General features: G+C 43.9%; 1 protein-coding gene across 3 annotated transcripts in view; it reads left to right on the forward strand.

Moving 5' to 3' along the window:
- Window positions 1–15,489, forward strand: part of hipk2 (homeodomain interacting protein kinase 2) — a 66,497-nt gene that overhangs the window by 2,306 nt on the left and 48,702 nt on the right. For all 3 annotated transcript variants that reach the window (XM_063480080.1, XM_063480081.1, XM_063480082.1), the window contains exon 2: window positions 13,220–14,399. In XM_063480080.1, coding sequence (XP_063336150.1) covers window positions 13,220–14,399 — 1,180 coding nt within the window. The remainder of the gene's footprint in view (window positions 1–13,219; window positions 14,400–15,489) is intronic.

Consider the following 15,489-nt stretch of genomic DNA (forward strand, 5'->3'; position numbering starts at 1 on the left):
ATTCATAATCACTTATGAGAAAGCATTTGTTTAAAGAAGGCTGAGATTTTCAGGACTGACAGTGGGCATTGTTCTAGTGTCAATTTGTGTTGTTTTTCTCTTGCCTATATTTTTTTAATGTTTATCTTCAGTCCTTCTTGGCCCAGATAGAAGGCCATCAGGCAGACCTGCTGCCAGAAAAGGTAGCGGTGTGATCGTCCTGGGAGCCTGGTCTCAAAACCCAAACTGACACCTTGATGGATGTCTGATGAGCAGAGCAGGTCCAGCAGCCTCTAGCTGTGGAAAAGCCAATATTCAGACACTGCCAAACATGCCTGCCTGGCTAGATATGGGTGTTGCGGTGTGCTCATGCATGCATGTGCATATGTCTCTATCTGTCTGTGAGTCCCTGCACAATCACCCATCACCCTTTTGTAGGGCAGAACTGCAAGAGGATTAGACAGCTGCAGAACTGGGGACCAGGCAGGAAAACAACTTCATTTGCAGATCTGCCGCTTACAGGTCAAGCAGTACTATTCCAGAGTGGATTCATTCATTCCCGCCTGGAAAAATGGACAGAGTATGACTCAGAAGCCGATGATGATGATGGCGGTGGTGACAGGCGCTGCAGCATCACAGGCAGATTAATGTTTTATCCATCTGCGCAGCCATTATGTGTTAATGCGACTTTGAATTACCTTGTGGTTTCCTGGTATGGGGAATGCACCCTGCCCTTGAAGAGGGGAACTTACTCCACTGAGGACAGAGAAAAGAGACAGGACAGAGAGAGCAAGAGTTTCTCAGAAACTGTCCTCAGCCCTGCCTGCCTGCCTCCCTTTTCCCCTCACGCTTGTTTGGAGCTGCTTGATTGATATCTTCCTCGCAGACCACGACCCGGGCTCAGACTCCAAGGTTGCAGCTTTTTAAACTTTGATTAGAATTGCAGGAAAAACCCTATGGGGCCCTTTGCGGCCACTTGCTGGGCCACACCCCACGGTAGAGTCGGGGGAACTGATGGAGAGTCTCGCTTCCTGATTGTTATGACAAGCAGGGTGGTGTGTTTAGCTGTTCAGTGTCCATAGTGAACAAAGAGTCAAGCTTGGAGATGGAGGATAACTAAACAGTTAATAAGTAATGGCTTTAAACAGCACGCATGAAAAAAGTTTCAGAACTGCAGATCCTCGTAGGTAGCATTGTGAATGTTTACCTCTCTTTTTTCCCCGCTTTTATTCAGTGGCCATTTGGATCTTTTTGTTGACCTGAGTCCTCACCTCATGACTTGTTTGAGAGGGGGTTTGTTCAGAAAGGGTTATGAAAATGGATAAGCTGTCTCCACAAGTATTGCTCTCTGCATTATTCAGAGCTTCCTATCTGAAAAGAAAGTGAAATCCAGGGTTTGGGGATTCTTTGCGCTATTGATTTGTTAAAGCATTTAGAAGAAGAAGCAGAGGCTTTGGAGGGAGGTAGAATGTGAGTTTTATATGAAGACGGGGGGCTATGTGAGCTCTCTGATGTTCTGAAATAGTTCACAGGTGTGCTCTGAGAGTTTTGGAAACAGATGGGTGTGTGGTAGGGTTGGGGGGAGCGGTGGTTGAGGCAAAGCTGAAATGACAGGTTAGTAGAGGCCAGCCTGACACAGGAGACCAAGCCTTCAATATGAGCAGGCTATTTCAACAGGCTCAAGTTTTCATATACTGTTTTCAGCAAATTTCTCTGGAGTAGAACTGCCTCCGAGACTCTAGTACATCATTCTTCCACTTCTTTTCTTTTGCAAGAAAGAAATGTTACTACGATGCAAGAGAACTTTGCATTTCTCATTTTCTCATCAGCCAGTGCTGCTTTAGTGCCTCTGTCATATAGTTCAAACCCCAGAATCAGCTGAGGTCCTTGAACTGGGAGACCACATCAGTTGCTGACATTAGTTAGTTTTTTTCAAAGAGGAAGAGGGAGATGGGTTGCGATGGAGCCTTAACCCTGCTGAGTGCTTGCACAAGGCATTTCCCTGTTGGCTTTCATGCATGTGTGAAAGCACTTTCCCCCCCCCCCATGCACTTTTGTTTCACATTGTGTACGGTGTCAGCTTGTTTGAAACATCTGCCTCTGGTTCTGACTAAAACTGTAACGGCTCCAGGCTGCGTCGGAAAAGAGACTGAGTCAACGAGCATCTCTAAGCTGGACTTTTACATGGAATATTAAGTATATTTGCATTAATAATTTTGAAAATCTACCGTGAAGATATGGCAGAAAACAGATTGATGTTTTCTGGTTTTACTCAGTGGATACATTTTGTAGCTTTAAGAGGGGTTTCCTTATAATTTAGGATCAGCATCTAAGAACATTTTTAATAGCTTCTCTTACTACCGTGATATATCACTGTCTGTTAAAAGGCGTGATGCTGGGAGTCTTGTCTCTGCACTGGTAACACATCTATTGCTTTAATCGTCTATGAAAGCTACAGTTCAAACAAAGGTTAACATTTTACTACTTCTCAACACAGCACAGAGTGAATAAGCCATTTTGTTAACTTGGGCCTATTAAATAGTAACTACAAAGAGATTCTTACAGCATGAAAAACACTTTAAATGCTGAGCATGTCTAATACTTTTTCAGTATGTGAAAAATATTGCACAGTGCGGCATAAGAATGATCTGCACTTTATTTATTTTATTGCATGCTCACTTTGCAATCTCTCATCATCCGCACACGACCCCCTCCAGTTCCCACCCTGCGCTTCCCCGCCCCACCCCCACGTCTATCTCTTATCTGTCCTTCCATCCCGCTCTGTTTGTTGATAAGCCGAGAGGCCATTGGCCAGCACACATGGTACCCATGTGACACTTCAGCAACAGCCTGATGGCCAGATTGGAAGCCCCGTTGTATGTGTGTAATTGGAGGCTGCTTTTGAGAAGAGGTCTGGCTACTGTAGCTTTTTTGTTCTTCCTAACCCTAACCCCCACCCAGACTCCCCCGCTGCCTCCCGCCTTGCTCGGTCTCCCCTGGTTTGTATTATTTCATTATCCCATCAGTAACCCCCAGAACCCAACCACCACCTTGTTTTTGGTGCACACTGTCGCAGGTCGTAATCGTATTGTTTGTGATAATGCCCCCGCACACACACGCACACACCCCAACCCCACCCGCACATGTATAACTGACATTGTACTCTCTGGAAGAGAGCTGCCAGTGCTGGCAGTATTTACCACTAGCTCATTTGGCCATTCATCTTGACTCGTCACAGTGCACATGCACACATGATGAAACAAAAAAAGTTCTACAAAGCATGTGTTGCAAAGGCAACAGATGATGTACGGAGCTAGAGCTGGATGGGGAGGACAGCTACCGCACTCACAGCCACTTCATTTAAACAAAAGACCCTAACCGTCTCTTCATATTATGTGAAGCGCAGAGTGAAAAATGGTTTGCAGTTTTTAATCAAGCCTTTCATAACCTCTACATTTTTCTCCTCTTACGAGGGAAAGAGGCACGGTGGGCGGATGAGACTAGGGGAGAGAGGGGACTGTTTACAGACAGATATTAAAACGAGCACAGAAGTACCGAATTAAATAGTAAGATTAGGGCACTCGAGTATACGCACCTGTATTCTTTGACATAGCTATAGGCTCTTCCATGTGCGGTCAGCCAACATGGATTTAGTGCCGCTGCCAGCCCCATCACCACTCCTGGCTCTGGCCCCTCTCAGTCATGGAAGGGAAGTGGAGCGATGGGCGGCTGCTGGCGGCCCCTTCACAGATGGCTGCAGGTACAGCGCTACGCTTGGCTGATAACCAAAGGACTTCAAAGCTCAGACGAGTGCTTGAGCCCATTTCTGTCCAGAGCCAGGAGGCAAAAGGCACAGAGCAGAGAAAGGAGACAGCAACAGACAAGAACTGGGGTAGTCAAAAGAGTCAACAGGCATGGAAATGAGCAGCTTTAGCCTTTTCCTCTTTTGCTCCCATGTTCATCCTTATATATAGTTGTTCAGCACTTATTCAATCACTATAATCTTATCATATTTTTCTGTTTCTATACTTGCTGCATGTTTGTCATTATTCAGTTACTATAAAAGCTACGATGACACATCCTCATATTATCCAGAAACGGAAATGAAAATAAGATGGCCATTGTTATAGATAGGCACCACTTCCTTTCAAGTTTTTTTTCTCAGTTTTGTTCAGATTGGGATTCTCTCAGGATAGCTGTGTTCCCTGTGGAAAATCATTTTCAATAAATAGTAAACTAAGAAGGATCAAACATCAAAAGAAGCAGGAGGTAAAATGATGATATGTGTTGATCTTTCAGTGATGAAATCTATTTAATATTCACATATGTAGGGAAAATGATGTCTTTGTTGTTGCTAAAGGCTGGAGATCAAGTCTTTATGAGCTTTTAAGGGATAATGTGGAGAGCGAGAGACGTTAAAAAGTCATTGATTCAATTAGACATTCCAGCGGCTCCTCTAATAACACTGCAGCTGGCACGACAAATAGCTAAGTGTCCCAACTGTAAGAAATATTCCTCCATTTTTGCTGTACCTGTGCGCCGGAAGAGGCTCAGTAACATTGAGACGCAGCATAAGTGAATGATTAAAGTTATTTAATGGCAGCCGGAGGCTTTTTATTGAAAAATCGTAATATTTCTGATCTTTATAAAAACTTAAAGTAATGTTTTTTCTTTAATTTTGGTTTTATTTGATTCTCTGACATCTATAAAAAGTATATTTTTAACCATCATATTTATATCAGAACACTTACAGCAGTAGCATAGACTGCAAGGCTGAAAAAGCTCTGCAAATAAAGCTTCTATGTTTCGCATTTACGCAAGGCTTATTAAAAGCTTTAACACTGGTTCATGGTAAACACGAATAAACTGAGTTCAGGAATCACAGTGCATGTTTATATCGCTGTGCCGCAGTATATAAAAAAGGGTACACACCTTTTAGATTCACTCCTCACTTCAAAGCCTCAGGCACATTATGGCCAGCCAGCAGCTCTGCCTGGCAGCCCTTTGAACTGACCTCTGCATTCAGTCTGAGAGACAGAGATGGAGAAAGGAAAAGGCATTGAAATGGGGGGTGACGTAGACTGGAGAAGTATGGGAGCATTGTGAGGAGGGAGGTAATGGACCCGAGGCTGAGAGATCGGGGTGGGTGTGGGGGGGAGACAGAGATGGTGGTGGTTACTTTGCGTGGGTGGTTTCTGAGTGAGGGAGTTTGGAGGAGGTGTTGGTGGGGGTCGCAGATTTTACCCTTTGTCTCATTTAATCTGCATCCTACATCTGGGATCGGTGTAGTCCAGTGAGGCGTCTGCCGCCACAGCTCCCCTGACAGAGCACAGCAGCTGCTAATACACACACCAACTTGTTTGCGCTACTCCAGCATTTTTAGAGAAGCTGGCCCAGAAAAAAGGCCAAAAGTTGACCTTTAGCTATGAGGACCTGCTCTATTTCCCCCACTGCTCCACAACCGTCCAGTCCAGGCCAGTTATTTCTACCTCATTAAGCCCCAGTGAAACATAGACAGAGTGTGAGTTTGCCATTTGCGGACATTTAAATTGAAAGATGTAAACAAGTGTTGTCCTTCTCAATGGCATGAACTTCCTCCAGTTCTTTTAACAGTCTGGATCAAAACACCTGCCACTTCTTTCTCATTGTGAAGCATCTTACACTTTGATTAATCATTATTTACTAACTTCCCGCAACCTCTCTTTTCCATCTGTTAAAATTCTTCTCAGCTACACAAAACTGAGTTTAGATCTCACATAGATGCACAGATCAGACCCAGTCTGGCAAACTGTTGCAGCGCCGAATGCCATGTGCTTTATTTAACAGAGTTTGTTGTAATAGTAAAACAGAACTCTGATTTTCCTTTTGAAGGTGTCACCATTTATGCACGCCAATTCAAATATGTGTTTCCTATGCACGTTGTTAAACTGATGGTCAGAATAGTCATTTCCTGTCTGGGTTTGGCTGCTATTTGAGACTCTGAGGACACTGTAAATATAACCAGCTAAAGCCATGATTTTCACACTGAATCAGACGCAGTGGGCTGACTTGGCTAGCGATATTTATTACCTCAGCTCTGTGGCCAGAAGGACTCAACCAGCCATGTTTACGACACACTGTCAGTTGGATTAAGGACACATATGCCTTGCTAAATTGGTATGAGAGCACATGTCTGCGTGTGCGCTATAATCTTTTAAAAGCTGTTTGAATATATCGAGCGCTGGGCCTCACTTTGTCAAAGAACTGACAGACAGAATAAGAGAAGCAACACCAGGAATAATGTTTTGAAAAGAAGATGAAGAGAGATTAAGAGATTAAAACACTTTATTAAGCATGCATATTGATGAGTCACCTGCTGTATGAGGCACAAGTACATGTTGAGGCATCTTAAAGGCATGTAGCCAACATTAGTCTGATCTGTAGCCTTAATAGGCCCTGAGCACCAGATTCACACACACCCCTGAAATATCACACAATCTTGTTGCCTGGGGAAGCATGTGCACCATCTCCAGCCTCTCTGTGATAGGAAGGTAATACCAGGAACAGGATCCATCTACATGTAGGGGTTATAAAGAGCACTGATTTGTGATAGACGAAATTGCCCGTTTCTTCCTGTGTCTACTGTATTTGAACCAGTAAAAAGTGGAATTCATGCGCCACCATCATCGCTTATCATTATGAGACAAAGTGGCTCGTCTTTATCTCACAACTTGCCACTGAAAACTAAAAGTAAAGTTATTTTCCTTTTACTCGATGAGAAATAAGGTGTCAGATATCCAGATTTCTTTTTTAAGCCATACAAGCCATCCGTTTGCAAGTTTGAATACAGCTGTGTTTTGGAAATACAGGAAGTGATGGCTCTGCCTTTGCCTGATTGGTCCCCAGGTGCATGTTCAGGTTCAACTGGTTCCTCCTTTGGTGGGGTTCACCGCTGGGTTTTCAATGTGTGCAACAAATGAATTCCCTTGAGTGTGCGTGTAAGTGTATTTTGGGGTGGTGTTTTCATGAGACTTGTTGCTGCTTAGCTAAGATGCCTTTAGCAGATAGCTGCAAAAATCCACAGAGAGACCAGTTAATCGTGAAGTTACACAAGTGTCTTAAAAAATGGCCCATACATGCATTTCTGCCCAACTCTAGAGTGCTTTGACCAGTGTTGAGCACACTCCTGTTGGAGGTAAGCATGTCAGTCAGCACACATGATTCTAATGGTCTCTGCTGGATACCGAAGCAGCAGCAGATTTTGACCCTTGTGTCAAAAACATATACAAAACCAGTGTGCGGTAGCCTGTTCCATGGGACAGGGCAGGGAGGACCATCTTTTCAAAAATATCTTTCTATTTTACTCTTATTTCCTTTGTTTTACCAACAGCAAATAGTATTTACTGTACAATTTTAAAAAAAGAGTAAACACTTTGGTTGTTATGGTTATGGCTCAGATGAACTTCCTGCTCAAAATATATCTTGCATCAAGCACATTGAAACAATTAAAAAAGAAGAAATCTGTTATTATAATTTGAGGCTTTAGAAATAAAATTGAGATTTGCATCTGTGAATTGTTGCTTTAGTCTTTTGTGCTACGAGCATTACTTTGAATAATGACTAAAATGTTGATTTGCACTCAACAGGAACCTGGCTTTAAGCATTTTTGCATACGGACATGTGCGTCGCACCATCATTTAACTACATTTTGCGTTTACATATCTTCTGTCTGCTTAAATTAAGTGGCAACCTTTTAAAAGGGCAGGTTGAGGTGCGCTGCAAGACCGGCAAAAAGGCCACCATTCACTTTCACAACAAAGAGCTCCTGGATACCAGAGCAGTTTGCAGAAAATAATCCATAGTGCTCTGGCTGCTCTCAAATCAATTTGCCATTGTACAGTGCTTTCTCCCACATTACACTCATCTGTATGTCCTCCCCCATTGTTTGCTATGTTTGGTTACTGGTTTGGCCTGTAGTTCTCGTATGTTGATCTCATTATATTACATTGTGTCATTGTGAAGCCTAATGACATAGAGGAAGTACGGTTTAGCGGGTTGTTTCTTACTGTGTTTAAATGATAAGCATTGTGGAGAGCGGCCGCTTATCATGTGCTCGGCTCTGCGTGGCCTTGCCTGCTCTGTGTTGGAGCTGTAGTCAAAGCAGCACAGCTTGAGGCATACAGTGGATGTCATTGGTAGTGTAGTCAAGCCTTGTGTTAACAGGTGCCATTGGTTTACGGTTGGGTAAATTTTTAGCTCCCCTCCCTGCACCAAACTCTTTCTTTCTTTCTTTCTTTCTTTTTTTTGGGGGGTGTGAAGGAAGTTTAGTGCACACATTCGTGATTCGATTAATAAGCTCAAGCAAACCCACTCTGTCACCCTCCCCTTCCTCCCACTCGTGCTTCTCCTCATCATCTCCTCTTCCTCTCCTCCACCCTGTTCAGCAGCTGGTTAGGCTGACCTAGCAGTATAAATGTTTTTTCTCGCACCAGCCGTTTTATGACCACATTTACAACATGGATAACTGCTTCCTTATCTGCCCGCAGTTGTCCTGGGGTAGTAGGTTTTTGACTTTTACAACAAAAGTGTTAACATTTGAACTTCAAATACTCAAAGTGTCGTAGCTTAGGTAGGCGCTAAGAAAGGTAATAAATTCAGATTGTTGGTTTTCATCAGTTGCTTTGAAATATGTGGAGCCATATGCACTCCTTTGTATCTGTGCTCCTGCACGCACTCACGTGTGGACACTTGTGCGACAGCTCGCGCATGTGTGTGTGTTCATGTTTATGTATCTACGCATGTGCATTTTAACAAGCGCTGAGTGAACATGTTATCTCACAGCTAACACAACATGTTGTATCTTTGGCTGTTTGCTTCCAGGAAGGGGAGAGTTGAGGGAGTGTCACATTTACAGCTGGCATGTTGTTGATTTTCAGTTTAAAAAGTGCTGTGTTTATCTGTGAAACAGTATTCATATTTGCCTTTCGGTCTGCCCATATGCTAGATTGTACTCTTTTGTGTGTTTGTAAGAGAGTGAAAAGACGTGATGAGGCGCTTCCAACTGGTCAAATATTGTAGTCAGGAAGAGCGCAAAGCCTGATGGAGCAGCAGCCTGCATGACAGCATCTCCCCACAAGCTTTTCTGATGCATTATTCTATAAATAAGCAGAGATGAGAGAGCTAAAAAAGACAGGATGGTCAATAGTGGCCTCGAGAGAGAGAGAGGGAAAAACAGAAAGGGAGAGAGACCATGCGGAGTCAAGCTCCAGCTCTCCCACAGAGGACAGAACTCAGGCAGGAGGCAGGAACACAAGGCTAAAAACCTCTGCATGGACACGATTTTCCTCTTCAGTGGCCTGTTCACTGTTGCATTTGGCCACAAAGTCACTGGAGCTACAGCAGGTTTTTCAATTTGTTGGACAGGTCCATTTTTGTAAATAGTATAGACACAGTATAGAGTCTTTGACAAGAGCAGCTCTTCTGGGAACCAGAATAACATTGAATGTTTTATTTTGTCTTCTATCTAAAAAATGGTATGAGGAGGAGCACAATCGTGCAAACAAGCAGCTAAGAATGAGATAATGCTTTGTCTAGACGGGCAGAAGTCACTTCATTAGACAGCGACTTGGCCTACCACCCAACACCCTCCAGTCAGCTGACAAAGAGATGTCCAGTAAAGCAACAGGGTCACCAGAGCGTCTCTTTTGGTGTCAGTAGCCATTAGGCCTCAGGAAGTAGTCCAAATATAACCAGGCCAGGGGACATCAACCAGACAGACCTGACTCCTGTTTCTGCATAGTCTCCCAGGTGATTGTTGGTGTCTTGGTACTGTGTCTCGCTCTGCTCAGTCCTTTGGGTAAAGAGAGAGCATGGAACAGGAACTCTAGTGAATGATAAATATTTACATTTATTAGAATTATTTTTCATTCGTTTTTCCTGCAAACTGCAAAAAGTTACATTTACATTACATTAAGTCATTTTAAATGAGGATTTGTACAAAAGCATAGATATTTGAGAATAACCATGGGTGAGCTGAACAGTAATCGAGTTTTATAAGACTATTTGTAATTACAAAAGACTATTTGGTTGGTTTGTTGGTGTTTAACTCTGCCATGTTGTCAAAAGAGTATAAATGACAGGTTTAATAAAAGGCAGCAAACAGAAGCAGGTCACAGGCTAGAATGTGAGGGCCACTCATGGCCCCAGCTCTCCACGCTCTATTCTTCTCGCCTCCCTTTCAGTCCATCTCTCACCCTCACATGGCATGCAGAACGACCCTGATACTCCCAAAAAGAAGATTAACAAACCCCTGACAGAGAAGTAATCTCTCTGAAAACATTGACTATTACCATTTCAACATGCTGCCTCTAAACAAGGGAAAATGCCTCTGTGGTATGCTTAATTGCAGTGTGCGGGACACACAGAGTTCCTTTAGGTATGTTAAATGGACAGCCTTGGCTACTGAAGGCATTCCAGCATTGTAAATGTACAACAATGGACCTTTACTGTTCTTTGCTTGGCACAGAGTTCACAAATTTAGCTAAAGTTCAAGAGGACCATTTGAAGGGAAAGTCTTTTGACAGCACTGTAGAGGCTGTTCAGATTCTGAATCATAAATACTTTTTAACTTCATTCGAGGTGAAGACTGATTCATGAGGACTGGTGCTGCCTTGCCAATGAAGTATAATTGGTCACATTGTTTCCTGTGTATGTTGTCATGAGATAACATTCCAGCCATTTGACCTTTTATGTTTAGTTCATTTAATTACTTATCTGTTTTCTGCACAAGGCTCTTAAACTGTTGTTACTTTTAGCTTTAGCTGTGCCGAATATCTTGACAGACAAAGCTGATTTTCAAGAGTTTCCTGTACATTTCTAAAGATTTTTGTTGGCTATTTTTCAGAGCCCTTCCCCAATTTAGACAAACAGGCTTGGCCTTCAGTTCGTTGCACTGTGTCGACAATGTTAAATGAACTCTTTGACCACAGGGTTCAAACTGACAGGGAGTCAATGAGTGACTAAGATCACGGTTCAGGAAGAATTCGTGTGATACAAATGCAAGAGCAACAAGCCCAATCTGGCCTTGTAAAACCTTGAACTATCCATAATCACTCTGGCAGATATGTAATGTTGGAATTTTCCATACGAGAAACAGGCTGGCTCTGTGTCCGTCCATCCATCTCTGTGCTCATCAGTCTGTGCCTGTGATTATCCTCTCAGGCTCTCAGTCACACACTGTTGACACTGCTCTGTGACGCAATGCATCATTCAAATTATTTTTAGCGTAAAGTCCAGGCACAGGAATTGGTAATCCAAGGAGTGACATCTGGCCTTCAGGGCTTATGTGATTAGCAGAGAGCCTTGCCCCTAATAGCCAAGCGGACGTTCTTCATTACCTGCGAGGCTGGACCTGAACTTACCAGGTGTGACCACTTAAACTACAAAAAAAGTCTACACATTAATGATTTTTCAGAGAACATATGTGCTGATAATATGGCTAAGCCTCTAAATAACTGCTACACGGAGGTGCTATCTGCTACTGTGCAACACTTGCCAAGCTTACAGCGAGCACTGTAATGTGCACTCTGCCTTCAATCCTGCCGCATTAGGGCTAAGACCAGATGAACAAAGAGATAAATAGTAAGTCCAAGCAAGGCCAGAGGAGAACCTAAAAAAAAACAAAAAAAACCCACAAAAGCAGGAGGAAGAGAGGTCATGAGAGTTAAAATAAACAAATGAAACAAAGTATAGTGGAGGGCTGCCAGCATCCTACTGAATTAATCATCATCATCACTGAAAGGAGCTAATAATGACAAAGTGACCAGTCATGTCCTCTCCTCAATGCTTTCTGTCCACACAACATAGTCCACAATTATAGAAGTCATCCCATTTTGGAGGGAGTGTGGTCCTTTAATTATCTTTGAACACAGCAAAACTTTCCAGCTTCCAAGATGTCTATTAAACACACAAAGCAGCAATTTTTCCAGCAGTAAACAACGTTTAAGGGTTGCTAGTGTTGTGTGCATGTTGTGACGGTAATAATCTTGGAATCGTGCATCAGTTGATCAGCAGTGGCCTAATTGTGCGTGCGCGCACGCGCGCGCGTGTGTGTGTGTGTGGGCGTTGGCAAGGCCAGGTGGAAGCTCTTAGTTTGTTAGCAGTAAACTAATTTTGGGTTTACTGGAAACTATTTAAACATATCATTAGTACAAGTCTCATATAATCTTGTGCTGTAATAATCATTTTGATGCTACAAACAAGCCTGTTTGCAAAAAGAGATAAAGAAAGGAACTATTTTTGGGCAGTTGTTTGCTTGGAGAAGCTTTTGCTTATTCTGAGGCAGCTTGTTCCCAGGAGTTCAGAGCACAGCCTCGCTGCAGTTTTGCTTTTGTTTTGTTGTCTTCAGGATCTGTGGTTGAGAGGGAGTTGAGTCCCTCTCGCTCCTGTTTTCATAGTTACTTGAGCAAAATTTCTTCCACTACCTTCCCTAAAGTGAGTAATTGTGTACCAGTAAGTGGCAGGGCTGGGCTGAGTGGTGGGGAAGGAAATTGCAATCATTCTCTTACACTTTTTGTGCTCCTATTTTTATATATGATTTCATACGGCTCCTCTGTCTCTGTGGAGTGTCCGATGAAAAGGGTATTCTTTTACTATTCACTGAGCCTATTTACTTTGCCGCAGATGGGAACAGTGGGGAAATGGCATTTCCTTTGCATGAACCAGTGGTTTGCATAAGCACTGCTCAATCTAAATCTTCTTATCTTTTGGCTAAACCTTTTGCCATTTTTATGTTATATAACAAATATATTTAAAAGAAACCCTCCATTACTGTGCATTGCATTCAAAAACAATTTGCCTTCAGATTTAATGATCTAGGCTCGGATGTTTTACTACCAAGTGTTAGATAACAGCACTTCTGAGAAACAACTTGATGCCGAAGCGACAAATGCTTGATGACATTTTAATGGTTAATAAGTCTTTTCATCAGTGGGTTTAAATCTGTGGATCCATTTATTACAATGGATGATTATTTTATAAGTGTTCATTTACCGTGATGTTGAAAAGTTCAGTGGGTTTGCATGACGATGTATCAGCATATATGTATGCTTGGTGTTTTAATGACCTGCTCTGACCCAAGCTGTCTTTATTTAAAGCTTCTTGCTACCACTCGTGTTGCAGGCACTCTCATATTCCTAACCTCTCACTTTCATCCCCCTCCTGTCTTTCTTGCTCCTCCCCCTCCATTCCTCTCTTGTCACAGGTATGGCCTCGCAAGTGCAAGTGTTCTCCCCTCACACTCTCCAGTCAAGTGCCTTCTTTAGCGTGAAGAAACTGAAGGTGGAGCAAAGTTGTAACTGGGATATGACAGGGTACGGCACACACAGCAAAATCTACAGCCACAACAGCAGCAAGAACGTGTCGGCAACCAGCGGCCCCCTAGGCATCAACAGCTCCCTGCAGGTCGCCAGCTCCACCCTGCCCTACGAGCAGGCTCTCGTCTTCCCAGCCACCGCGGGCCACATCGTGGTCGCCTCAGCCAGCAGCACTTCGGGGGCTGTGGGGTCTCTGCTGGGTGGCGGGGGTGGAGGCAGCAGCAGCAACAGTAGCGGTGGTGGAAGTGGCGGAGGTGGCAGTGGTGTGGGTGGTGGGGTTGGTGTTCACAACCTGACGCGCCGCAGCACAGTCAGTCTCCTAGACACCTATCAGCGATGTGGGCTTAAACGCAAGAGCGAAGAGCTTGACAACAACAGCAGCGTGCAGATCATTGAGGAGCACGGCCCACCGATGATCCAGAACGGAGCAGCCAGTGGAGCCACGGTGGCTACGGTGGCCACAGCCACCTCCACAGCAACATCCAAGAACAGCGGCTCCAACAACGAGGGCGACTACCAGCTGGTGCAGCATGAGGTGCTCTGCTCCATGACCAACACCTACGAAGTCTTGGAGTTCTTGGGACGAGGAACCTTCGGGCAGGTGGTCAAATGCTGGAAGAGGGGCACAAACGAGATAGTGGCAATCAAGATCTTAAAAAACCACCCATCGTATGCACGGCAGGGTCAGATCGAGGTCAGCATCCTGGCACGTCTCAGCACGGAGAGCGCAGATGACTACAACTTTGTGAGGGCCTACGAGTGCTTCCAGCACAAGAACCACACGTGCCTGGTATTTGAGATGTTGGAGCAGAACCTGTACGACTTCCTCAAGCAGAACAAGTTCAGCCCTCTGCCTCTCAAATACATCAGACCGGTGCTGCAGCAAGTGGCCACAGCGCTAATGAAACTGAAGAGCCTAGGACTGATACATGCTGATTTGAAGCCAGAGAACATCATGCTGGTGGACCCATCTCGACAGCCCTACAGGGTCAAAGTCATCGACTTTGGCTCAGCCAGCCATGTGTCCAAAGCGGTCTGCTCCACTTACCTACAGTCCAGATACTACAGGTAAGAGATCGGGCTTCAGTTAGCTATTATATGTATGACTGCAGATACAAAGTGCTTCTTTCTGTTTGTTCATGATTGTTCTTTATTTGGCCAAACATCCAAATCTGTTGCAAACCCTCTGAGTTACCCCTGAAGATTTCTCTTTGTACCATTATTTTTCTTGTACTTATTTACCCCCCTAGTTAAATTTCTCCGACAGAAGACAGGGTAATAAAACTCAAAGGCTTACTGAGAAGAAAAAACAAAAAAGAGTGGGGGCAGGACAAAACAACACCAACCATGCTTTAGTGTTACTTTGATGAATAGAGAAGACCTGCTGAGACTCTAGTAAAGACATAAGAAACCACAGAGCATATCTAAAGCCATTTCACTGTTTGGTGCCATTGAGAATTTCGTGGGAAGCAAGGTTTTCCTTTTTTTGTTTGTTTGTTTGTTTGTTTGTTTGTTTGTTTGTTTTTCACAGAGAGAATTTGAAAGACGGGCCACAATCATGTGAGGTAGCAATCTATCCCCAAGTTTCAATTCACCCTTCTACTGCCCAGGCCCTCAGACCCTCAGCCCCCCATCACCGTAGCTGGCTTCCATTTCCCCCAGGATAGAGATGAGGGTCAGCTGGAGTTCTCCTGTAATATGTGCTTGTAATCCACACCAGTGGGCCCTGCATTAGAACCAGATGACTCTCTCTGGGCAGCATTTCTTTCTTCTCTCAGTACTTTTGAAAAAATAATTTTTACCCATAGTAAATAGTGTGATTGGGTTTTAGCAGAGCCTGAAGTGTGCGTGGAGTCAAACAGTTTTCTTGTCTGTACATAGAGGAGCTTTGTTGGGGCTCAGGAAGACGAACAGGTGTGTGTGTCAGCTATGGTACCACGCAGACCCACACAGAGATCTCACACACAGGTGGTAGCTTTACAACTGTGCATAGTGCAGATTCTGTTGGGAGAAGTTTGTGGTCTCCACTGAGTGGATTCTGTTGATAGAAGAGCTTGCTTTTGTTATCTTTACAGTTTATCGCTGGGTTTTTAAATGTGTTACAGAGAAGATCATTGTTTCCTGTTGAAAGATGGCAAAGGTTACAACAGAGCAAACG

The sequence above is a fragment of the Pelmatolapia mariae genome, linkage group LG7 (assembly GCF_036321145.2).
Source record: "Pelmatolapia mariae isolate MD_Pm_ZW linkage group LG7, Pm_UMD_F_2, whole genome shotgun sequence".
Lineage (NCBI taxonomy): Eukaryota > Metazoa > Chordata > Actinopteri > Cichliformes > Cichlidae > Pelmatolapia > Pelmatolapia mariae.